We start from the raw sequence: 26,987 nt of genomic DNA on the forward strand, positions 1-26,987 counted from the left end.
TGGGTCACAACATGAGGAACTGTATTTAAAGGGCCAGAAGATTGAGAACCATTGCTCTAGAGCCATTTTTACAGGGCTAGCAAATAGTGTTTTGAAATTGAGTCTGTCTTTTCTAGCAAGAATTCTATAGTGTTTGCAACATAGAGTGCATGGAGGAGGTAAGGAGATAATAAGACTAGGGATGGAAATTGTGACTAGAAACTGAGGGCTGAGAAAGGAATTTGGATTTTATCTTGTAGGCGTCTGGGAGTTTGTGGAGGCTGTGAAGCAGGAGAGTGATGTGGTTTTTGTGTTAGAAAGGTGGTCCTGGTCATGGCAAAGAAGAGGAGATGGCATTAGAGAGTAATGTGAGATTCGTCAGGTGGTTGTGAAAATTCAGGCAAGATGTGAGGGGGTTCTGGACTAGGTAAGAATGACAGATACAGTGGAGGGGCTAGATTCAAGACAATTCTGAAGGAGGATGCACAGGAACTGCAAATGAGAGAGAGAGAGAGAGAGAGAGAGAGAGAGAGAGAGAGAGAGAGAAGTGAGGAAGAGAGAGAACATTTACATAGTAGGTGCTCAGCCAATGTTGAGTTAGTAAAATAATGTTGAAAATATTCATCCATCTGCCCATCCATCATCCATCCATCCATCCATCATCCTTCCATTTTCTGCTTTATTTCCCAAAGGATTTTAGAAAGCTTAGATTGAGCCTTCATTTAATGATTTTAAAACCTAAGCATTCACAATGGCTTTGAAGTCAAACATTAAACATGCATAATTATTTCCCATACTCTTGTGGGGGAGAAATAGAGGGCAAATCTCTTTTTGACATAAGGCTTGTAAATATCAATGAGAGCTCAGACACAGTTGCGAAGCAGTCCTCCTCCACTTCCTTCAATGAGTCTGCAGTGCAAAGGTGAGCCACGTGCAAAAACCCAACTTGACCCTCTCAAAGCTCAGGTCAATAAACCACAAAGTAAAGCTAGACTTGGTCCCATAGGAGCGAGGCCCAAGGGTTCACTCTGTCAATTAGAAAGATGCGCAACCGAGAAGACAGTTTGCTTGAACTAGAGTCTGCAGTTGTGAAAAGGGGAGAAAGATTAAAAAAGAAGGGACAAAGGGAGAGACAATGAATACAGTATGCAAAGTTCCTGCTGGGAGCCAAAGGAACTTTTAAGAGTCCTTGCCTGGAAAAATAGAAAAGGTAATAGTAAACGCTACCATCTCCAGGGACCAACCACATGAGAAAGTCCAGACAAAGAGACTGAGGTAAAAGAGCAGAGGATGTGGAATCTTTCTGGGCAATCACATCCCCTTCATCCGTTTCCCCGACTTGGATTGCAGTCGCGCTCAGAGCCCAGTTTTTGTCGGATTCTTTGACTTGGGCTGCAGGAGGCACATGTTGGAGTCGGCACGGACTGTGCTGGGATAATGGGTCCGACAGGAACATGGCCCACATGACTGACTAATGGGAAATTCTACCACCTGCAGAGGCGATGCCCGTAGGCCCTACACTCTGCCCTTCCTAAAACCAGGGATGAGGCTGGAGATTTCTTTAAGTGGAAAATAAAATGCAGTTAACATCTCAGCAGTTAATTTTCTGTATACAGAGGTTTGTCCAACTCACTAAGAGTATGTGGGCTGCTTTGATAATAAAATGATATCAAGGACTGAGAAAAATAGTTTGACATGCTCAGTCCAGTCACTTCCTTCAATCATGATGGATAAAATGTAAATATTGATGCTGGCAAGGGAAAATTGGGTGTGTAATTACAGGTTAATATTAAGTTCATGATCCCTATTTTCTATTTGTTAATTTCATGAAGAATAGCTTCTTTTCACTTTCTCTTCTATTTCCCCATATAAATGTATACAACTTTAAAACATAAAATTGCTTTGTTTTTAGACTTTGACCCTGATGCTTTTCTTGAAGGAAGGCTTATTGGAACTCAAGATTTATAACCAATTAATAACATTTGTAACTTCATGTATTAAGTAACTCTCTTTATGAAATAGAAATGATAATGTGGGATTCAACTGAAAGGATCATCCCAGAAATCTTTAAAATAATTGATACAGGGGTATGTTTATGACAGAGATGGTGGTGCTGGCTTCATGGGTATATATTTATCCCAATATCATTAAATTACATACATTAAGTATATATAGTTTTTTGTATGTCAATTAATACCCCAATGAAGAGGTTTAAAAATAATTGATATAGGCAAATATGCTCTTTAATTTTTTCAATATTATTTTGTATTAGTTTCAGGTGTACAGGGGTGGGCAAACTTTTTGACTCAAGGGCCACAATGGGTTCTTAAACTGGACCGGAGGGCCAGAACAAAAGCATGGATGGAGTGTTTGTGTGAACTAATATAAATTCAAAGTAAACATCATTACATAAAAGGGTACGGTCTATTTTTTTTTTTTAGTTTTATTCATTTCAAACGGGCCAGATCCGGCCCTCGGGCCGTAGTTTGCCCACGGCTGGGTTAGACAGTCATATACCTTACAAAGTGTTCCTCCTGATATTACCAGTACCCATCTGACAGCATACATAATTATTACAATGTTATTGACTATATTTTATATGTGTATTTTACAACCCTGTGATGCTTTATCATTTTTGATGAAAATATTTTAAAATGTTATTAAAATTGTCTCTCTTCCCTAGAAGTGTAATCTTAAACCCACTTAGGGTTAATCTTAAATACACTTATAATATGGGCAATTCTAAAAAGAGAGAAATAAAAATTTTAAGGGAAAATGGAATAAAATTGGTGGTAATTTTCAATAGTGTGTGCATAAATCATAGGACCCTGGGGCTGAAACTAACTTCCTTTCTCTATTTCCAAATGGACTATATCTAAATAATTCTAGAAGCTGGTTGGGTTCTTTTCTATGGAATTCCACATCCCTCCCCAGTCCTCATCAGTCTTCATTGTGATCTATTGAAATAAGTAGGAAGGAAATCCCCCTTAAGGCATTTACAGATAGTTGAGATGCATATGATAAAGTTCTCACTGGTAAATGGAGTTTTAAAGGTGAATCGCATTAGACAATGGAAAAATGATATTTTGAAGTAATGCTTAAAGATATATATATATATATAGATAGATAGATAGATAGGTAGATAGGTATAGAAGATATAGATATAGATATAGATATAGATATAGATATAGATATAGATATACACACACACACATACATTTCTTACATATTGATCCAAACAATAAAGCAAAGTTTGGAAACAAGTCATCCGAATTACCTAATTCCATGTAGGAAAAGAGGCGACCTATGCTTATTTCTGTGAGAAATAAGTAAACTGACAAGCAAGGTGACAACTTCTTGTTTATAACTGTAATGTTATAAAATGAGGACCAGCTTGCAACTACTAAAATAGCAAGTGACCTTCTGCAGCTCTGATTTCAACCACTCAGCGGGTTTTTTTACCAAAGGGGCTTATTTTAGCTCTCACTAGACATTTCAGCAAAAGGTGCTCCCAAAGGCTACAGTGTCTCAGACAGCCACGGACTGTGAGGGTGATTGCATTAGAATTCCACATCCTGGGAGAGGGGAAAGTAGAGTGTATCTTTAAAAACTGCTGCTTTTAGTGTTATTACCAAGGGCACCCAAGGCCCAACTGTAGGTGAGAAGGCCAAGACTCAAGGCTATAGATAGCATTAGAGGGGGTTGCATTGAACTTCCCAATTCTTTCTCCTCCCCCTCTTTTATTTCCCTTATTTTTTTAAAATGAGAAACGATGGTTCCTCCTTGGTGAACTATATACCCCCTATTCATTTTTCTCCCCAAAGGTTTTTTTTTTTTTTAACTTGGAAGTAGTCTTCCTAAAATACTATATCTCAGCCTCAATCAAAATGATTAATGAATTTTTGATTTTTCACTTGCCTTAAGGATCTAGAGAACTGCTCAATTCTCTGTTTAGTTTATACTACTAGTGTGAAAGTGGAATTCTTAAGGGATTCACTTTAAATTAATGCCAGGATATCTCTATGGACTTGCTCAAGGCAAGTTTTAAGTGCCTGCATTAGGTTTTCAGAATATCAAGATTCCTCAGAATCCACGCTCTGAGGCAGTAACTGTAACAACTGGTTGAAAGGTGAACCACTTAACCAAGTATGCATTTTGTCTTTTTGACAATAGACCACTAGTTTTATAAGTTTTCTATTATTTAGTAGAACAAGTCTACTGGTTACAGTGTAATAGGCGACAATGTCAGAAAGGACAATGTCAATTTCAAGACCTTTCTGATTTTTCTACTCTCTATTTAGAGATCATTAATTTTTTTTAGCACAAATAGAATTGTGTTGTCAGCATAAAAACATCAGTAACATTTAAGCTTAAAACAGCCATCTCTTAGTAATCTACATCCTCAATAAGAAAGTAGTCTTTTTAGCATTTAATTTCCTCAAATTCTTTTAAGGAAGAGTTGGGGACAAAAATAACCTATAACTCATTTGTTGTCTCAGTTTCATGGTCCAACCACTCATAACTCTCTCACCAATGAATTAGGGTAGCTTCTGGTCTTCTTGTCATACACATTCTATTACCAATTATTGTATCAGAGAATAAAATAACTGATTTTTACTTCATGTAGACCTGAGCCAAAGTGTTCTTAGAGTTCTTCAATAAAATATATTAATAAAATAGAAGATTATGTTATTAACTATAAAAAATAATAATGAAAATGTGATGAAACACAATTCAATGAAATATAAACATAGAGAAAGACAATGAAAAAAATCAGATTAATACATAATAATAATATCTGGACAAAGACTGAATGAATAAGTTCATAAAACAGTTAATATTTTCTCAAATTTCAGAAAGCTTAGGTAAGAACATTTAAAAGAAATTTTGCCTTTCATTGGAGTCCCAATTCCTGGGAGTGGGGAAAGTTGAGTGTATCTTTAAATGGGACATAAAGATTCTGAGGAATCTTGATATGTCCCTTCACCACCCTATTGTCTATGTCCATGAGTTATGCATATATGCATACACATTCTTTCATTGATCTCTTCCCACCCATCCACCCTCCCCCTCCTTCTCTCTGAGATTCTGCATTTTAATAGAAGGTAAGAAAGCAGAAAGTAAAGCAGAAAGAAAAACTGAAAGAATCTATATAGCATTTGTGTTTCAGCAGAGTGTATGCAAAGGGAAGAAACAACACAGGCAGCAAAACAAATGAACTAAGAGGGTGGCTTCTTAATAATTTAATAATGAAAAACTGTTTAGGATCACAAGTGTTTTCATTTTATTGCAATAGTGCATGCCCAATGTTTGAAAAATTACAGTTCCCTTTCTTTAAGCAAGCTAAGAAAATTGAGAAAGAATCTATTCTGAAAACATTGCATTTCAAAATTAGCTTCCATAGTAAAAGACCTTCGCAGAACAATCAGCAAAGATCAACTTACTTCAATATCCTAGACTTGGTGAGTTGTAAGATGAGGAAGCCAATATGCCCCCATTCAGACTTTTACTTGAGCCCTTTGGAAAGTCGCTTAACATCTTAAAGTTTTAGTTTCTTTGGATTTAATTTTCCATTTACAGAAGGATTTGGCAGCAGAGAGACATTTTCTAAGGGCTCTGTGAAGCATGGCAATTTGAGTGTGAGGGTCTTCCCTGTTTTGACTCTTGGATGAGAGGTCTTACAGTTACAGAGGTTGAGAGTACAGCTCACAGTCCTAAAAGCACTTGAGTCTTGATAGAGCAAATAAAAAATATATAATCCAGAGCCCATTCAAATCTTTCCCTACCCGCTTTTAAAAACTGCACCTCCACACACTACCCGAAGCACAATTAGTGGGTCACAGATGATGAAAACCTAATTGTGAAAATTGCTCAGGGCCACCATTAGGATTGACCTTTACTATTTGGATTTTGTTGACATACGAATTGACTGTTAATTTAAACCCAAGCAACTCCTCCCCTAACCCACCCCTTCTTTGGAAATTTAGTCAATGTATTTCTGACCTTTAGAAAGAACTAATTCAGAGGAAGTCTTTGGAGGTAAATTTTACATTTTCTAACATTTGATCTAAAATAAAATAAAAAACTTGATTATCTTAAATAATACATTTAATCGACTAATGTTTTAAAATAAGCATTTTCTAAATAGTCTAGCACAACACTGTCCTAGAATAAACCTATCTAAAAACCAAATAGTTCCATAATAGACCTCATAAAATGGTTCAAATATAAATAGCAAATTCTTTCTCCTCAGTATTGAGGGTATATTTTTAAAGAAAACTTTATAACCTAAAATAAAAATGAAATGAAATAAGTAAACCCAAAGTCTTTCTAGTTAGGAACATTTCCAAGAGGTTTCCCCAATTTTGTAACCATCATATAAATAAATCCTGTACTGGTTGGTAGAGAGAGCCTGATAAGTCGGTTGTATACTAAGCTAATATTATTCCAGAAACCTGGTCATCAATCGACATTTCTGTGTTCCATGGCCCACATGGCATTTTAACCCTAGCCAGCTCTTCCCCAAATAGTGCTGGACACTGAGGCTAAGGCCATATCCAACCTAATCAGTGGAAAAGCGACTCAGAGCTTTTTCCAAGACCAGTATCAAAGCTTTCAATGAGTTGAAGTGCTATTCAACAGTGGGGGCTGTTTCAGAGGCTACCTTATAAGCATAAACATTCCCTTCCTTGATAAGTCACAGGCAGAACCTCATGAAATCTGCTTTCCTTCTCCTCATTGCAGAGTATTTCATATCTACTCTGGCTTTTGAAATTGAGTGTATAAAATGGAATTGGTTTTCCAATAGCTTCTCAAGAGCTCCCTTCCCCCTCGCCCCCAGGTAGGTGGATTTTAGAATCTTCTTATGAAGTTCTGAATTCTGAGTAAAAAATTTAATCCCAAACTAGTCTCTCTAGAGGAAGTCCACTGAGGAAGATCAAATTTGCACAATTTCAACTCAAAATAGAAAAGGTGATTTAGAAGATTTACCTAATCTAGTGAATGCTAGCACTTTAGGAAAGTTGTATTATCAGAGGTATAAGCATGTAGTGACTAATATGTAAACAACTACTATAAACAGATATGTGTAAGTACTTGCATTAGCATGTACTAGTATGTGTGTATCACATCTTTATATTTGTTTAGAGCCTTGCTGGTCACACAGTGCTTTTGTCTACATTATGCCTTTTACTCCACTTGTGGGTAATCACTGCCTGAGCATGACAGTAGGGTTATTACAACATATTGCTAGGTGATTTTTAGATCATCTTTGTGAGGTTATTTAAAAATATCTAGAAAGATATGGACTTGAATGACCCTAGCAAAGAACTATAGGGTTTGTTATCCTGGGATGCTACAGAATAATTCATGGCCATGAACTGGTAACAAATCAAGTTGATTAGCTCAGTCCCTGTCCTCAGGGAATTCTTAGATAGAAGGCAGGATACTGGAGAGATTATTTGGGTGGCAAAGAACAAGGTGGTGCCAAAATTTCAGAGAAGTCAAGCAAGTCCCTCTTTAGTGATCAAGGTGACCCATGTAGGTCTGGGCTAAGGCTGGTCCTTAGTAGTCAAGATGTATCTTCATTTTATAGTTTCCCGTTTTCTCTTAAAAGGGGTGTGGGAAGGTAATTAGGTTGGAGTATGACAGAGAGGACAGGGGGATTTGCCCTGAAGCTGTATCTGTATAGCAGCTCATTCTTTACACTGATTATACATGAACTTGGGGTATTTTGGGATTGGCCACCACCCTCTCCTTGAGCTGCCTCTGATTGTCCTTGATTCTCATTTTAACCAGATATCTTGGTTTTGTTTTGTTTTGTTTGTTTGTTTGTTTTCAGGAGGGTGGCTGGAGAGAAGAATCTGGTGCACAATTCTGGTTTGATTGTGGTTATTAACTGTATATGTGACAGGGTTTTTCAGCCCCATGGAAAGTCCTGAATGTGGTCCTGCTCCTTGGGAGGGAGGTGTGGCTGGCTACTGCCATAGTGAGTGCTTCAGCATCGTTCAGAATTGCCTGGTTGTCTGCAGATCTCCTCTCCACCACCCTGTCCTTCTCCTTTGGAAGTGGCTGTAACAAAGGGAATATTTGTTCATATGGCCAAAGCTCCCACCAGGACGTGGGAGAACAATAATCCTTCAAAGTCATTTAGTTCAACCACCTTATTTTTCAGATGAAGAGACTGAGCCTCAGAAAGCTGAACTAATTTGGAACAAGTTCATGAGGCTCCTACATGCAGTCAGGACTCTCCATTTCGAAGTCCTTTTCCTAAGCTGCCTGCAGAGGTTGGTTGGGCTGAGGGTGGGAGGGGGTTAGATGACTGAGGGATTGCAAGATGTCATCCCTCAAAGCAAGAAAGGAAGAACTAAAGATACCTTATTTTCCTTTGCCCACACTGCTTAATGGTTTTTCTCACAGTTTAGTCTACTTTCATTCATTTTAATGACTAACTAGGCAGTTGCTCCTAAATCAAATGCCTATCTATGTTTGATACAGGTATGATCAGAGGACATAGAAAGTACATAGTTAGAGTTAAATTCTATTCTCTGTGCTATTTCTGAATGAGTAGTTAAATATGTATAGACAGAGAAATGCATATTTATCTAATATACATTCAAATATACATAGACAGATTAAAGCAATCTATAATAACAAAAGAAGCGCAAGCTAATTAGACTGGACATCATTCCGGACGAAGCCGGGGCTGGAGCGAAGCCCCAGTCCCAGGTGCCAGAGGGAAGGCCTACTCTTGCATGAATTTTGTGCATCAGGCCTCTAGTTATAAAATATTTATCTATAGAAGCGTGTCATTAAAGGTGCTACCTTAAGACCACAGCACCCACTTGGGGTTCTTAATAAGTAATAATTGAAATGTCAACAACTTTTATAGAATTCCCCAAAATAAACAGCACTGGTCTATCTTTATGTTTTCTATATAGACTTGACAGAATAAAGTAGTACACTACAGAAAATAGATCACTTTTAGGCCAATCCCCTTTTGTAATCCCCTCTAACTATTTAATTCTCAGCTTCCACTATAGGTTCACTTTTAAATTTCTATTTTTGATGCTTAAAATTCCAGGTTCCATAAATAGAACACAAAAGGAATCTGAAAGTAAATCAATGTTTAAGATTGTATAGGAGAGATCAACGAATTTACATTTCATTGTCTTTATCTGGAAAGGAAATTACTGAATAAAACAGCAAATTCAGGTGATGTGTGTAAAAGGCAATTTATCCCCTTACCATTTCAGCTAACTTGATGGGTTGTTTTTTTTTCTTCCTGCTTTTAAAAGCATGTTGTTTGGCAGTTTTGTTTTTTTTTTTGTTTTGTTAATCTTCACCTGAGGATATTTTTTTCATTGATTTTGTTTTTTAGAGAGAGTGGAAGGAGGGGGAGAGACAGAGAGAAAGATTGATGTGAGAGAGTGGAAGGGCAGGGGAGAGACAGAATCATTGACGTGAGAGAAACACATTGATTGGTTGCCTCCCGTACACGCTGTTTTGGGATCAAGCCTGCAATCGAGGTACGTGCCTTTTAACAATCAAACTTGGGGCCCTTCAGTCCACGGCCCAATGCTCTATCCACTAGCTAGGGCATGTTTGGCAGTTTGAATTGTCTTGTTGTCTGGTACCTCATAGATACATTGTCAATCATCTCTGAGCTTAAATGAGCTTTTGCTAAGAGTATTATTCCTGCAGAATCTCCCAGCCCATCCGAGGGCCAGAGTTGGGAAGCAAAAACATGAACATCCACTTTCCTTCTTTGCTTGTGTGCCGCTATCCTTGGGTGCCCACAATGACTGTGAACTTCCACTTCCAGAGGCATAACACATCTACCATGTCAGCTTGAAGGAAAATTCCAGCCAAACCCAGTTAATACTGCTGCCTAAATATTAATTTGAAGCTTCCGCTGACCCTTCTCTTATTTCATGTCTTTTCCTCCTATGGGATTTTGAGAAACCCAAGGATATAATTATTGAAATGTTTCATATATTTCTGTCTGCTTACTTACATTTTGTTTTCTATTCCTTGACTGATGGGAATAAATTATTCTAAATAAGATATGTGGCTCAGAGTAAGCAATAGCCCCCAACCCCCTCACCCCCTGGAGGGTTTGCATCAGGCCCAGGACTTATATGATATGGAATTGCAATTATTTATTTTCATGTCTGCATCCTAGACAGTGAGGTCAGGAACCATGGTCTGCTTGCCTTGAGTGCCTGGCACATTTCAAAAATATGCTTTTGAAAGAATGCCTGGCAGTCTAAGATAGTAGAATAACCCCATGTTAGAATTTAGGCTTCACCACTTACTATGTGGTCTAGAACAGTGGTCAGCAAACTGCGGCTCGCAATCCACATGCAGCTCTTTGGCCCCTTGAGTGTGGCTCTTCCACAAAATACTGACTTCTGCGCATGGGCCACGAAGTTTCAATCGCACTGTATGTGCGTGCCCGCACGTGGTATTTTGTGGAAGAGCCACACTCAAGGGGCCAAAGAGCCGCATGTGGCTCGCAAGCCGCAGTTTGCCGACCACTGGTCTAGGAAAATCACTGACTGTTTCTGAACCTTAATTTCTTCATCTGCACAATGGGGTTCACTGCCCAACTGACTGGTGTGAGGCTCAAATTGGCTAAGATGCATAAAAGGTCTTTCTCCGTTTTTCTCCATATATAAAATATTATTATTAGGTTCCTTAACCTAGAAAGTGTGTAGTTTCTTTGCTGCACTTTTAGAAAGACAGGTTTGGTTTTTCTGGGGGAATATTCCTGACTCTGATAACATTCATATGACTGACTTTTTGGGATATTCATACTGTTGTTTATGTAGTTGTTTTATGTTTTAATTAAAATTTTTCCAAATTGTAAGGCTATAATCTCGGTGGAATAATAATAATAATAAAACTGGTTTTAAGAAACGACTGATTTTAAGATGACCCAATATCAGAATAATGACCTGGTTGTACACATTTCATTGCTCTCTCAGAAACCAGAGGAAGCGCATCAGGACTTCTAGTCGCCAGGAGTGATGTTAAAAAATTCTTTAGTGTGATACAGTCTTGAATTCACCTGGTGAAATGGGGCTAAAATTTGATTTTGTCTGCACAGGATTCTCTCTCTGACAGCTTGCCACTAGCCCGATTATACAGATGCTCATTAATCAAGTCAAGTCCAAATGTCAGCATGTTCACACTGTGAGCTCCTTTGTAGCACCTGGAAGGTCGTCAGGCAGGCTGCAAACACCAAACATGTTTTGCGGTGGGAACGCCGGTTAGCTCGAGGGGCTCCCTTTGTTGATGGGATAAACATATAGTGTGATGGTTAAAAGAATGGGTTTTGATGTTACTCAGACCTGGGCTTATGTGCTTACTTTGATTTTGACAAATTTTGTAACTTCTGAGTCTCAGTTTTTCATCTGTAAAATGGACATACAAATACATATACAATAGGCATAATAGGATTGTTATGAGAATTAAATAAAGGACATTGCTCAGCACAGTGCAGGTGCTCAATGAAAGGTAATTATATGACCTGTAATAACTAGTAATGTTATTGAGTAATAATTAAATTGATAACTTATAATATCAATTATATTAATAATAATAATAAGGCTTATGCATGACAGATTGTCTTAAGAACTTGCAAATATTAACTTATTTAATGAACACACAGGTAGGGACTATTATTTTCCCAGGTTTACAACTGAGATCCAGAGGTTAGATAAATTGCTTACGGGGAAAAGGCCCACCGCGCTTTGAACTCAGGCAATCTGACTCCAGAACCAGAATTCTTAACCACCAATGCTGTACCTCTGATGCCTTCTCACCGATACTGTTATGGACTTAGGTTTTAGTGGGAGTTTTTTGCATGGTGCAGGAAAGAACAGCATGTCCAATTACTGTGGCTTGTCATAGGTGCCAACACCCATTGAAGGAGTTTGTGTCCACTAGATGGCATTGCTGTTTTAAATAAATGTGAACCAAGTCAATATTTAGGTTTAAGAGCCTGCTAAATATGGGAGCACTAGCAGGACAATCTAATCGCACCTAAAAGTCTGATGAAAGAGGTCTCCAAAGTTTAAGAATATCTAGAGCTGTTCTAAACACTAATGGTATCTTGAAATAATTAAAAAAATATATGCCAGTCCATTTTGGGTATCACTTTCTATGTAAAAAATCTGGATGAATTTTGAGATTATCTAGTCCAAAGGCAGCAGTTCAGAGAATAATAAACTGAAGGTCAGAGAGGAAAAGTGACTTGTCTACGGTTACCAAGTCCTGATGGTTTTGGCTGTATTTCTTTTTCCATAATTCTAGTGATTCTAGATTACAAGAAAACTATGATTTTTGAATTCTTACAAGACTTTATTTTTTGGGTATGGAGCAGAATGCTGCCCAAGAATTGTGAGTTTTATTTCATTAGGTTTTGGACATGTGTTCCAAAACAATAGCAGACTCTTACACTTAGATATTAAGTAGCATAAAAGCGAAAAATGGTGCTGACTTTCTTTCTTTCTTTCTCTCTTTCTTTCTTTCTTTCTTTCTTTCTTTCTTTCTTTCTTTCTTTCTTTTTTTCTTCCTTTCTTCCTTTCTTCCTTCCTTCCTTCCTTCCTTCCTTCCTTCCTTCCTTCCTTCCTTCCTTCCTTCCTTCCTTTCTTCCTTTCCTCCTTCCCTCCTTCCTTCTTTCCTTCTTTCCATAACATGCTCTCTTGGAAAGATTAAGTGACTTCACTTAAAAAGACTGTCCCTATTTGTTGACAATGCAGTATGTGAATATTAAACCCACAACAGGTAGCAAAGTAATGGATAAGAAAAAAGGCTCTGGAATCAGACTGCCTGGGGTGGAAACTGGCTCTATCACGTAGTAACTAAAGGAACCTGGGAAAATCAGGAGACTTCCCTAAACCTCTGTTTCCTCATCTGTAAAATGGGAATAATATTTTTACTTGTAAGATGCTTGTGAAAATGAAATGGATGTGAAGTGCCTGTGATGTAGTTAAAAAGCAAGGTTAAGGATATCAATAATAACTAATATTTTGTATTATAGCTGATGTTCAGTTTTCTACAGCTCTCAATGTGTGTCATTACAGATGTTTTGTCAACAACTTCTTTACTCACTGTCACATCCTGAATTGTTAAAAGAGAGAAAGAATGTTCTGGGTTTTATAACTGTGTAACATGGCTCCTCCCTCCACCAGATGGTGGAAGTAGCCAAGAAACATATGGCATGTACTTCATTATGTGTTCACATCAACTTTATTTAAAACACTCGTAGGCTTTAGGCTCCTACTCACAGTGTAGACAGAGAAGGCGCCTGAGCAGTGGATACAGCAATATCAGCCAGGAGTTACTAGGCATTTGCTGAGTTCCAAACATTGCTCTGTTTTACAAGTATTAACTCACTCAATTCTTACAACAACCATGTGCTCTATGAACTAATACTTACTCTTTTTAAAGAGCAATAATAATAATAATAATAATAATAATGAAAGATGAGTAAACTGGGATTTAGAAACTTGCTCCAGCTCAAATAATAAGCCAGGGTTGGAACGCAGGCGGCCTGGTTCTTAAACACGCTTGCTCTGCCATCTGTCAGGGTGGGCTGTGAGGAGGCCTCAGAGGTTTCTGAGCTCCACATGGCTTTCCCTAGTACATGGAGTCCTGCCACAAAGCCTGGTAGCCACTGTTTGTTTAGCTCTTCTAGGCTACTGTTAGCATGCAACTCCAGGAGGGGAATGTGTTAAACCCACATTGGTATTTTTATGGCAATTAGTTAGTGAGATCAACTGGTTAAACATTTCATAGGCTCCTGAGCTTCACAGGGTAAGACACAGTTGTGACAGGTAAGAAGAGAGCATCCTAGGATAGGTCACTCTTGAAGACCACTCCTTAGGACTCAAAGGACATCACAGCAGAGAGAGAGAGGACTGGGTTACCAATGCAGTCACGCTTGTGACGAGCCCTCCTCACCAGAGCTAATTTGTTGCTCTTAGGTTCTGACACACTCCAGACTAGACACTTCCATTGCCAGCAACTCAGATTTTATTCCCATGTAGAATTCTTGAATTCAGATTTGCAAGAGGTTTAGAGGTCTCCTGGTCTACCCCTCTGCCTTTACTAAGAAGGAAACTGAGGTGCCATTTGCTTCTGTTATCTTAGAGCAGTGGTTCTCAACCTTCTGGCCCTTTAAATACAGTTCCTCATGTTGTGACCCAACCATAAAATCATTTTCGTTGCTACTTCATAACTGTAATGTTGCTACTGTTATGAATCGTAATGTAAATATCTGATCTGCAGGATGGTCTTAGGCGACCCCTGTGAAAGGGTCGTTCGACTGCCAAAGGGGTCGTGACCCACAGGTTGAGAACCGCTGTCTTAGAGGAAGAGTTGGAGCCCTGATCATTCAATTATTACATCCTGTGTCTGTACCCCTTAGTTATTTCACATGAAATAGCCACTTGCTGAAATTTTCCTGTTTATACCAATAACATTTTTCTTTCAGTGATGAACCCAAATTTAACAGATAGCTTCTGTTCTTTACAGATAGCATCTTTCTATTTAGAATTTCTTTCTTCCTTTGCTTGAGACAAATTTTTATGAGATAGGGAAACAATGACAGTTATTAGAAAATATTTTAAAGTCAATTACTTTTCTCCCTAGAAGCCACGAATGCAAGTAATTCAACAAACTAAGAAAATGACCCTAGAAATAGGACCAAGGCAACTTCAAAGCAGAATTTCCAAAAATGAGCTGGGAGACTTCCACTTACCGATTTCAGTCATTGTTATCCCTGGTGCTAGCTGCCCATTGTTGAAAGAGCTATAGGTAAACAAGTTGGATACGGATGTGAGGTCATAGATGGGTTCTTGCTTTATCTGTTTGATCCCAGTCATGTCAAGTCCTGACTGATCAGGGGACGGCTGGCCGGAATCCACGTTGTAATAACCCTCGGATTTGGGCAGGTCAATGACATGTCCATTAGCATAAGTGCCGCTGGCCTCATTGTTCAGGTTGCTGAGGCTGTTGCTGATGCTGCTGCCATACACCCTGGCGAGGGCTTCCGCCTCCCCGCTCTGCTGCTGCCGCTGCTCCTGCAGCCGCTGCTGGTGCTTCTGCACCTCGGCATACAGGCTGTCCCTCTGCTTCTTGGACATCCTCCCAAACTTCACAGCTGGGTCAAAGAGAAAAGCAGAAAACAGCGCGTGCAGTTATCATTCTCGCTAACCACCTCAAGTCCAATGGGTCATGGATGGTTGTCCCCTCAATATCAAGTGCGTGGACTCCTAGCACCATAGCCCAAGAGCCCATTCATTCACACTCCGTATTTGATAGAAGTTATATTCATGGGTGTCCTTACTGGTTTATGTGCATAGGGGAGAATTCAATCTAAGCAAGGAAGAAACGTGAACACTTACGTATTTCTTATTGCTGTGAAGTTACAAAGCATATTTTCTTGTTCTTTTTTACTTGTGGGGAAAAAAAATCACAAATAATACAAACTACCAAATAGTACCTGCTATGAAGATGTCAACCTAAACTCATTGTTAACTTCCTCTCCTAAGCATTAGGATTACTAGATTGTCGAATAGGACCTTATTATTTCACTATTTTCTAGTGGGTTGGGTAAGAACAAGGATGTGGGGCAGGGTGATAAACATAGTTTTAAGTAAACCACATCATTTGCCTTCAGTTGGCTTTTGGGGTCAAATGAAACGGATCTTTGGAAGAAGTTTGTGCATTCAGTGGCCAGCAAGTGATCCAACAGTAACCCCTTCTCTCTCAGTCCACACTCTCCCTCCTGAGTTTTATATTGCCCATCTCTTCTGCCAAAAGCTTTAGCCATTCTGAGGAAAGAGGCTCTGGAAGTGGTCAGAGAGTGATATGAGGATGCTTTCATCTGAATGCATTGTTTCTTTTAAAAAAATATATATTTATTGATTTCAGAGAGGGAGGGAGAGGGAGAGAGAGATAGAAACATCAATGATGAGAGAGAATCATTGATCAGCTGCCTCCTGCATGCCCCACACTGGGGATCAAGCCCAAAACCCAGGCATGTGCCCTGACTGGGAAACAAACCGTGGCCTCCTGGTTCATAGGTCAACACTCAACCACTGAGCCATGCCTTCGGGCTGAATGCATTGTTTCATTACTTATAGAGCTTAATCTCCTGAACTGTCACAGGTAGTGACGTTTCCTCACCAGCTGTCAACTCCCATTTTAGGCTGTGAACATCCTGAGTCCAGGGGCTCCCGTGTCTGAATCATCAAGCTGTATGTCGTTCAACTCATGTTAAAAGTGGGAACTGTGACAAACTTGGAGGCTCCTCTCTGAGTCTCTGTTTTCCTTTGTGACAGTGTTCCCGTCACCTGATGGTGTTGGGAGCTCAGAGAATGTAGAAAAATAAAGTGGAGGCAAGAAACTGGTTCAACCCCTGATTCGGTCATTAGGGTTGATGAGAATAACTCCTGAGAATAACTAAACAGGGACCTGCTTAAGAACTAACTCTCCAGCCCCGCATGAAGGGCCTACAGAAGAGATCCCTGCTGCGAAGGAGCTGCCACTCATCCCCAACATTTCTTCAGTTCATTTTCTCCTTCTATTGGTTATAGAGCTACCAAATTTTATCTAAGCATCAGCTGGTCAGAACAGAGACCACCTTTCCCAGCCTCTGTCACTGCCAAGTGTGACTATAGATTAAGTTCTGAGTAACTGTGTACACTTTCCGGTGTCAAGCATGTAATTTTCCTCCTTCCTGCCTGCAGGATTGTGGATGTGAGGGGTGGACTTGGAGCAGCCCAATCTCTTCCTATTCCTCTTTAATCCTATGTTTTTGCTTTCTGATGCTGCCTAAGTTGGAAAACAAAGTAGCAATTATCCAGTAATTTTTCTGAATGAAGAAAATTAATCTGGTTAATTCAGACCAAATTCCTCTTTCCAGCTCAACTGTCATTTCTGTAGAGTCTTGAATCATTTAGATAATTGTATTCAACTTTGTTTGTAGAGACACTGTCTTTATTAGACACTGTTTCTCAAAGACAAATTTATTTGCTTACTAATTGTTGTGATATTTGTAGTTTGTCCATGGACAGAATTCTATAGTGACTTTTAGGGAAAGTGTTCTCTGTACCTTTATATTATATCTTTATACATAATTTACTACATATAATTCTCTAGTGAAAAAAATCATTTTGTATAAGAAAAAATAAATCATGACACATTTGGATTCAGAAAGAACCTTTTCCCCCCATGAAAGTAATGTGACATGCTTCGTTATTTGCTGACCCTCTGTTTGTTGCATTCATGCAGGATTCGGACAGCTCTTTGTTACAGAGCTATGGTGGTGAATACCAAATTTGTATCTATTGCTATAGATTAAGATTTTTGTTCCGGTTCGAGTATATTTGCTTTCTGACTTACTTTAGTAGAATAGTTTTGCATTTGTTCGCTTAAAATTTATAGGGAGAAAAAAATGGATAATAAGCTCTTCTAACATGAAGAGAGAAATGCAGTGTCTCTTTTTAAACTCCTTTCCATTCGATCCTTGTTTTAGATTTCTACACACTGTATTTAGGTGAATTATACATTGTGGTTGATTGATTTTATTAATGACCCTGATTTTTCTTACTTACTTCCACTTCTTCCCCGTGTAAATTTCAGGGCCCTTTTTTCTGTGTAGGCATTCTTACTCAGGGTCATGTGGCCTGCTCTGGGCCAATGGGATATTGACATATGTGACACAAATAGAGGCTTCCAAAATGCTTATGTGACTGAGTATGTCACCATGAAAAGGACAGGCCTCACCTAGCTTGATGGAGGATAAGATATGTGAGGTGGAGTCGAGTCACCTCAGTTATCCCAGACAAAGTCATCTATAATCAATAGAGGCACAGACTAACCTGTAGCTGATAGAAGATGAATGAATGAGCTCAGTCAAGACCCCATATTTAACAATTTTAGGTTCAGAATTCTGCTTTTGATCTCAAAATCAAAGCTAATAGTGTCAACTAAGTATGCAGTCAAGACCTGTGCCCTGGTGAACATCTGAAAACTCAATGGTGAATAATTATGCCCTTTCCAGAAAATTAACTTATCAGGTCACTGAGCAAGCTGAAATATTTTCAGAGAGGCAACTTAAAGCCCCACTACCTTTTGGAATTATCAGGCTTCATCCTAAATTGTGGACTTTACTGACAATTGCTGTAATACTATTCTAGAATGAATTTTCCCTTTATTTCAGAAATTCTGATGAGCCAGTATTTCAGTTTTATGCTCCTTCCTATAATAAATGTAGTGACATATTTGGGGAAAATTACAGTAAATAGCAAAAGTAAATCCACTGAACTTTCCTAACATATAAATAATTCCTTGTCACTCTTTGTCAATACATTTGTTGTATCCATAGGCCTATTTCAACAAAGGCTGTATTACTATTATAGTTTCAAATATTAGCATTCTTCTCACCACTAACCATTAATCAGAATGGCACATATTTTGAGTGTTTGCCCCTCTCAAACTTGAATTATTCTGCTAATGAGATTCACTTGAGTATAGAGGCAGTCTCTTGTTAAACTGCTAGCTCTCAAAGAAACAAGCACAATTCTGTATACATTGCAAGTGCTTCATAAATATTCAGTGATGATGGTATTTGCTCATGATAAGCTCTTAACCCTCATGTTGATCCCACACTAGCAAAGAACAATTTTACGCAAAAAATCGGAAATCTTTTCATATTTATTTGGATTGTGGGATTCTAAATGGAATGAAAGTTTCTGGAGTAACAATGAAAAAAGTTATCGCTTCTTCAAAGACATCTACTTACTACCTTGTAGGACAGCTTCTAGTTTTTCATAGAGGCATGTCATTAAGGAGGACACATACTTGATTACTGCAAGATGGGTGTCATGTTTTCTCTTTGGAGCTCAATATCTTCCTACAATGCTAACGTTTTTCTGTTTTTGTTTGTTTATAGTAGTACAATTGGAAACAGTTTACATTGAAGATTTCTGCAACTATCATATTTTAAGGGTCCAGTTAAAAAGAAATAAAATGGTGGAGAAGATGCAGTGGGCATATACATGCTATTAATTCACACACACATATACATGCATACTTTCACCTTAAAATTTGACTAAATAAATCTTGAAAACCACTTAACCCCAATCCTCCATTTTTCTTCACTTTAGTATGTAGAAGTACACAGTGCTGTAAGTTTACCCTAGGAGTATATCTATGTGGTTAATAAGTTTAGAAAAACAAATAAAAAATCAGGTAATAAATAGAAAAGTTTTGGAAACCTACATTTCTGCATCTTTAGAAGCTTACCTGTAAACTAAAGGGCTCAAGGTCGGATTCTTTTTCTTCTTTTTATTTTTTGATCAAATTTATCTCATACATGTACTTTTGTGTAAGACAAGTTTAGGTGGGTTGAAAATTAGAGAAAACGTAAAAAAAAAAAACCCTCAAGATATAACTGTTTGGAGAATGCAAGCTAAGAGGTAAGCAGTTTGTATGCTTAGATATCAAGTCCTATGTGGAGTTGAATTTATCCAAATGACTAAAAGGCCCACATTTAATGTAATAATTCATAAAATCCCTTTATACCAAGGTACAGTACATGCCAATTATCCATTCAAAAATAATTTAGTAGTATTTATTTTTTTTCTTTTGAGGGGGTTGGGTCTACACCACCTTGAACCTCATTAGAGGCAGTGTGACCAGCAGCACAGAATCTACAGTGCTTCATATAAAGAGAATAAATATCAGGGGCACTGTGTCTCAGGCTCTAGGTAAAAGAGAATGCCATGGTTCATTAAACAAACATTTAGGGGACTGCTTTTAAGCATACCCTGAGGATACAGTGGGAACAAGACAGAAATGGCCCCAAGACTCAGGACTGCTCACAATCTGATACAGGAGTGCTGTGGTCCATGCCAAGGGAAAATGATTAGTTTAGATGAATGCTTAAAAATGGAAGAAAAGCTAGATGAAGTTCTTTTGTTTGAATTTATTTGTCCTCTTTCATTAATCTAAGTTCAGCTGTTGAGTCAAGCCACCCAGTTGGGTTGGGCATGAAGGTGGAGTGCACACTTGAGTCATATTCTGAGAAGGACACAACCTACACAACCCTTCTAAGACCTGGACTGCTGCTATGGCATTTGGAATCTTCATCATGACTCAGAATAGTCTACATCCTTATCTGAGGAGCTGTGATGGGCCAATGGAGCTTCTGGGCTTCCTACAGAAACATGTTCTGTTCCTTAGCATCTCCACATATTAAGTAACCTGTGCACCAGTAAGACTTACTCAGCAACCAAATGGTTCTATTTTCCTAGGACTTCCCAGTTTTAGCTCTGAAAATCTCGTGTTCCAGGAAACCAATGCCTCATTTACAGGCAAACCTAGACAGGTGGTCACCTTTCAATCTAGGACTATGTGGCCTTCACCTAACTTAGGACAGGTTGCTCCAAAAGCTGCAGTAAAGGCTTCCCTTTCTTCCTATTTCATAGGCAATACTATATTTTTATATGTTCTTACTTTTCCTTTTAATGCACTACCAGCACATGCTTTTTTCCTTCTTATTTCCAATTCCCTTTGTCTAGAATTCTTGCAGTGGCTTAAATAGACTCCAGGAAAGCCTCCATTTGAAAGCCTTTATGTAAGAAATCGGAAGGCAATGCCTTACCATCTCTTGACATTCCTAGGGCAAGACACTTCTGCAGTCGGCAGTGTTGGCAACGGTTTCTGTTGGTTCTGTCAATTAAACAGTTTCTCTGCCTTGGGCAGGAGTAAGAGGCATTGTTCTGCTGGCTCCTCCTAAAGAATCCCTAGAGGGGAAAAAAGAATGGGAGGGAGATAGAGACATAAGAATGGGAACAGAAACTATTAACACATATATATTTGCTACATTTTCTCCAGTGAACATAACTGTGTTTAATTTTTAAAATTCTTTGGATGCTTAAGGATGTTTCTACCAGGGAAAATATGTGCTATCTATAGAGATATGAAAGTATCATTCATTCCTTCATCCAATCAATGTTTACTAAAGACATTTGTGAGCTATGCTGCTTTATGCAAAGAAAAACACAACAGAGCTCCTGCTCCAAAGAACAGTGGGAAAGGAGTGGCAGAGGGAAGTGTCACTGCTAAGGCAAATATAACAAAACTTGATGGGGATGATAACAGGCTTATGCCAAGTGCTGTGGGGGTGAGGGACTGGGGTATTGGTTGAAATAGCAGTGTTGAGGAGTTTGGGCTCGGTATATGCTACTATCTTCCTAGTTTCTAAGATGCATTTTTGCCGTTTGAAAATTTTTGAATTTGGCCAGAATGTATGTGGAAGGTTGTTTTTTGAACCAGGGATGTACTTTTAATCAATCACATCTTTGAATAAGAAACCATGGTATATTCACTGTTCAATAAAACATAAGCAATAAGTAAAAGCTGAATTAATGGTCTCTGCTTGGCCTCAGGCAATACTGATGTAGGAAGTTTTTATGTAAATGAGTTTGATTCCTTCTGGTACACAATGAACTGCCATGGACCATCCATTGCCCTCCTGAATAAACCTGAGTTTATTAATTCTTTACTTTTTGGATACTACTCACCTTAGTTCTCTTATAGAACACTCTACCAGGAAATAAACATTTTCTCCAGAAATACGAAAGTATCATTCACCTATTTAATCAGTTTCCCTAATCACTCTTTACTCTTGAATTGCAATATAGCCAAAGAGCAAAGTGCAACAAAGTGGTAGTCTACAGATTTACCAGGAGAAATTCTAGGAAAAGATAACCCACAGTAATATCTCTTGCAAGAGGAAAGCTAGAGAAGTTCCAGGTGGTAAACCCAATACCCATCTTGCTGAGGGGCCTGGAATAGGTCCCCTGACTTCTGCCAAAAAGGGTCTGTGTTTCCTCAACTGTCAACAGGAGATGCGGTGGGGCTGGGACTATGGTGAGGCTCATGAGGCAATTCCCTTGGCCCCAAAATGTAAGGATCACCCAAAGACTTGGTAAACAAGATAACTAATATATTAACACAATATGTTAAAAATCAACGCTAATGCAAAAAACTTCCAACTGTCTGAATAAAGACAGGATCAAGATTAGTGACTATCCTTTGTTTCAGGCTCCCATATGGCCCGGCATGGCACTGTAAGGAGAGGTTGGCGGGCCTTGTGAAAAACCTCAGAAATGGATGCGTGGCCCAGTATCTTCATAGAGAGAGCAGGCCAGCTGGTTTTGTGGTGTTACCCCCAAGCCTTTCAACAACAAAGACTAGTTTCATCCCCACAAATACATGTGTATTATTTATTTAATGGACCAATGGTGGCAGAGCGGTATCTGATTGTCCAGTTCTAATGAATTCATGCCCCTTAAAATGGAGATCATAACCAACAAGCCCCCAGGGATTGAAATGATGTATTTCATATACCACGAAAGCTGTCAGAAAGCATAACCTCAGCCCATCGGAACTGACTAAAGGTACCTTGGAATTTACGATTTAGGGAAGAATTGGGCAGTTTTAAATTTTTGGATACTCTCTAGTGCCACTTACTTAACAAATGAATGGGCAGAAAAGACCCTTCTGAAGTCATAGCTACAAGCCTAATTTAAGGCCAGTTTGACATTAATTGTGAGGCATTACTTATGTATCTGTTGCTCATTATTGTAAATGAGGGTTTTTTTTGGCATGAAACAGAAATTCTGTTTCAAATTTTATTGAATAGAAATTCGAATAAGTGCACAAGCTGACTTGATGTTATTTAAAATGGGTTGTTTATGTTGACTGGAAAACAGTATAATGAAAACTCAGAGGTTGCTACTAGATGTGCTGACACTGACATCTTGTTCTAAAAAGAATTTCTTGAGTTTTCTGTTTGGAGAAAAATGTAGCATATTTACAAGTGTGAGTTTTTGCATGGAATTCAAAAAACCCAGTGTGGTGTACAATGTCATTTTGACTAAAACCTCAGTGTGTGCTTCAGAATAGCAACTTAGTTTCTTTGATTATGGATTCCTCCTTTAAACAGAAGAAATGACAGGAGCTTAAACAAATAGTCCCTGGCTATTGACCTGTTGGAATATATTTGTTCAGTAGTTAAATCTTTTGGGAATTACTGTCTCAAATGTTTTACTCCCTAACATGAACATATCCTCATATTTTGATATCAGATATTTTCCAATAGAACTTATGCAATGAAACACAATACATCTCTGCTTTGAAACTAGTCTAAAAAGCGTGCGTGTGTGTGTGTGTGTGTGTGTGTGTGTGTGTGTACTATGTAAAGTAGACCAGCTTTCACTGGAGAGTGTTCTGATTCCAAAATTATTAGCATTTATGAAGAAAACTATCTACCTGCCCAACAGTAGTAATAACATTCTGGGAAGGTAAAAAATTGCTGATTTGTACTTTTGCCTTATTGTTCTTTATGATGAGTTGAAAAAATTGCATGAAAGTGGATAACATGCAGTTATTTTTTTTTAAAAAAAAATATTTTTATTGATTTCAGAGAGGAAGGGAGGGGGAGAGAGAATAGAAATGTCAATGATAAGACAGAATCACCAATCAGCTGCCTCCTGCATGCCCCCTACTAGGGATTGAGCCTGCAACCTTGGCATGTGCCCTGACTGGGAATCGAACTGTGACCTCCTCATTCATAGGTCAACGCTCAACCACTGAGCCATGCCAGCCAGGCTAATATGCAGTTCTTAATTGTGGGTCTGCAGAAGAATGAAAAGCACATCTCATGATGTTCAAATATGTTCAAATCACTTTGAAAGCAGGTCAGCATGTTAATATGTTCTTATGTCAATGTTATTTTTCCCTCTCTGCATCCCTCCCCAATTTTATTTTCATATATTTCTTTTTTTCCTTCCCTCCAGTTTCAATTCCAGGAATCATGGTGTGTGTTTTTTGTTGTTTGTTTTTTTGAGACTATGATAAGACATTGCCATTTTTTCATACTACTACTTGACAGATACAGTTTTGTTTTATTTATATTTGAAAGTCTCTCAAGATTAAGGTTGGTTCTAAGAACCAACCTTAAATTAATGATTTACTCTCTTGCATTTTTTATCAAAAATATAATTGCTTTTATCAGTAACTTTGCCAGCATATCTCTTTTCCCTACCAGACTACAGCTGCATTTTATTTGTTCTGGTTCCACGTTGCCCTTTGAAATTAGTTGTAGAACTGCTTTTATTTCCCCCTTGATATGTAGTCTCTCACTCTTTCTTTCCTTCTAAAGATTAAGTCAACAAACTTGCTGTTAAGTTTCAAATTTCTCTTATTTCAGATTAGGTCTATGTTAACCACTATACCCACCAACTTTCTCTCTCTCTCTCTCTCTCTTTCTCTCTCTCTCTCTCTCAGCTTTGTATTTTAAAAGCAACTTGTCCATACGCATTCATTTGTTTTGGAAGCAATGGTGAATCTGTCCTGGAGGGGAACATTGAACCAAGAATGAAAACACCCATGTTGTTGGCCATGTTCTCTCGCTAACCAGATCAGTGACATTGGTCAAATGACATAATCTTGTTTATACCTCAGGACTTCATTGAAAAATGAGGAGGTTGGGCAGACGCTTTTTAATTAATTTAGAGACTATCTGGTTTACATCTAACATTTCATGCTTCCAGGTTTGGTTTTGTTTTTTTAACATTTTCTGGAATGTGAGAATAAAGGATGGCCATATGCGTATTGCAACTCTTCCTTTGACTTCTTACTCAAGCAGGTAAATAAATGTTGGCCCATTAGTTTATAATTTTTATTTTAACCTTTAGTTTCTTCATATAGTAATAAATGCCCCGGAGTTTACTGGAGATAATACTGATAAAAAAAGGAAGAATCAGCATTTATATCTCTGTGAATGTGAATAATTCAAGCTTTTACATAACAATCTGTTTTTAAACATCTGCTGACCAGTTAGACAACAGCAAAAAGGTGAGAGGCAAAGGCATGGAAAACCCACCCACCCACACATCAAACAAGAATTCCCGAATGTCAGCAGCAGGCACACGAATGCTATAGCAGCCTTCTTTAAAAACGGTGTCACCACATGCATCCTGAGGTACACAGATGCCTGAGGCAAACATGGATGCTGTGGGCAGTGCTGTGTTAGGGCCCCATACCTTGCAGCCTTCACACGTGATGACTCCGTAGTGGATCCCGGAGGACTTATCGCCACAAATTTTGCATGGTATCACTTCAATTTGTGCTGAAAGGGGAAAACAGATATTTTGAGCTCACAGAGTTGTCTTCTTACTTTCACTCTCCTACCTTCTTCTCCTCCCCTCCCTGCCACAATCTTGGTGCTTGAAGACACCAGGGTGGGAGTAGGGGTGTGGTGTGGGGTCATCTACTACTATTGGAATGGCCTCCCTAAGCCCCTTCTGATTGAAAGGGGGGCCATCTTAGTTGCTTTCTTTTTCTCAAACTAAAAAATATAACCAGAAACCAGACGTTTTGTAAACTCTTGCCTTCATCATTTTCTCCTTTATAAACTTGACCTTGAAATAATGTGAGTCAAAAATCCCTGAGACCTGAGGCTTTGGTTTTCTTATTTTGCCACTTCAAACATTAAGTTAAGAAGAGCTATCACATTGCCTGATTTCAATATTTCTTAAAATAGGTAAATAAAGCAAAACTGGAGGGGATGATGGTGACTTTATTATATATTATGTGGCTGAATGTTTACTTGTGAAAATGCTGATGATAAATCAGTCAAATATTTACTGAGCATACTCTATATGTCTACTAATACAATAAATGTTGTTTATATAAGATACAATATACACACTAGGAAGATTTTCTTTTCCTACACCCAAATTAAAATATGCAAAATATGCTTCAAAATGCTTTGTATATAAATGTGCCATGTGGATGCTTTTCTACAATTTCTGACCTTTAAATATACAAAATAAATGCAAGCAAGACATAAACCTCTTTACCTTATTGTTCCACCTTAAAAATGATAACACTTTACTTTTTTTTAGCAATTATTTCATAGTAAGTTTAAATTGAGGAGGAATATAGACCTAATGCACATTCTTGTTAGCTTATAATTAAGTCAATGCCTCTTCCTTAGGCAATAGTCTGTTTTCCTGGGTGTTCCCAGTTTGCAGGGGCCACGGGCCGGGAATTTGGCAGCTTGGCCGGAGGTGGGGGGCGGGGGGGGGTTCGCTGGCGTCACCCAGGCCAGGCATTTAGATACAATCTAACTTCCCCATTCTAACTGACTCAGGAAGGGCTGTGAAAGCCCACCAAAAAAAGCCCGGTAGTTAGGAAACGGATAGGAAACAAAGAAACTTAGGAATATATAAGGGGTGATCTCATTGTATTCACTGTTCAGGCTTTGGATCTTCGAATGCCCTGAGCCAGCAGCGCTGCTTTAGATAAAGGGTTTTTCCTAAATCTCCGAGTACTCCTTGTATATTTTCTGGTCGCCTGGTAAATTCTACAACAAAATCATCTTTATAAGCAAAAAATTCAGTGTTATGTTCTGTGAGAAAACTGAGGATCAAGGTGACCAATGATGCCCTTGAGTTGACTTGGAAGATGGCAACCAGAAATTAGCCAGTTTTCCTGATACTTCATTCAGTAACCCTTTCTCGACCTCCCACAAAGATAAAATATGAATACAATTTTGAATTCCTATATTATCCCAGGAGCACCAACCATAGAGATATTGATAAAAACATCAGAAGAGACAAAGTCGACTAAAATACTTATTAAACTATTTTATTAGCTTCTTTTCTTTTAGCTTTCAGGTTACATGAACTAGTATTTGTTTTCAAGATTTAGTGATGTGGAAAAAATGAGAGATTTTATGTCATTCTACTCTGTTCTGTTCTCCTTGATTCCAGTCCCTAATCTGTTAATGATGGAGGCCATGGCAAAGATAAAATCTCTGATCTTGTTTTCTGTTTTATAAAGCTCAGCTGACAAACTTCATTGATTTGTGAGGATTAAATGAGATATTGTATGTAGAAGTGCCTTGTAAGTAG

General features: G+C 38.4%; 1 protein-coding gene across 2 annotated transcripts in view; it reads right to left on the minus strand.

The window, feature by feature from the left end:
* Positions 1–26,987, minus strand: part of RORB (RAR-related orphan receptor B) — a 176,823-nt gene that overhangs the window by 29,153 nt on the left and 120,683 nt on the right. For both annotated transcript variants that reach the window (XM_005868308.2, XM_014541277.1), the window contains exons 2-4: positions 25,113–25,198; positions 20,663–20,804; positions 14,750–15,151 (exon numbers count right to left, since the gene is read on the minus strand). In XM_005868308.2, the coding sequence (XP_005868370.1) occupies positions 14,750–15,151; positions 20,663–20,804; positions 25,113–25,198 (630 nt within the window). The remainder of the gene's footprint in view (positions 1–14,749; positions 15,152–20,662; positions 20,805–25,112; positions 25,199–26,987) is intronic.

The sequence above is a fragment of the Myotis brandtii genome, unplaced genomic scaffold (assembly GCF_000412655.1).
Source record: "Myotis brandtii unplaced genomic scaffold, ASM41265v1 scaffold266, whole genome shotgun sequence".
Lineage (NCBI taxonomy): Eukaryota > Metazoa > Chordata > Mammalia > Chiroptera > Vespertilionidae > Myotis > Myotis brandtii.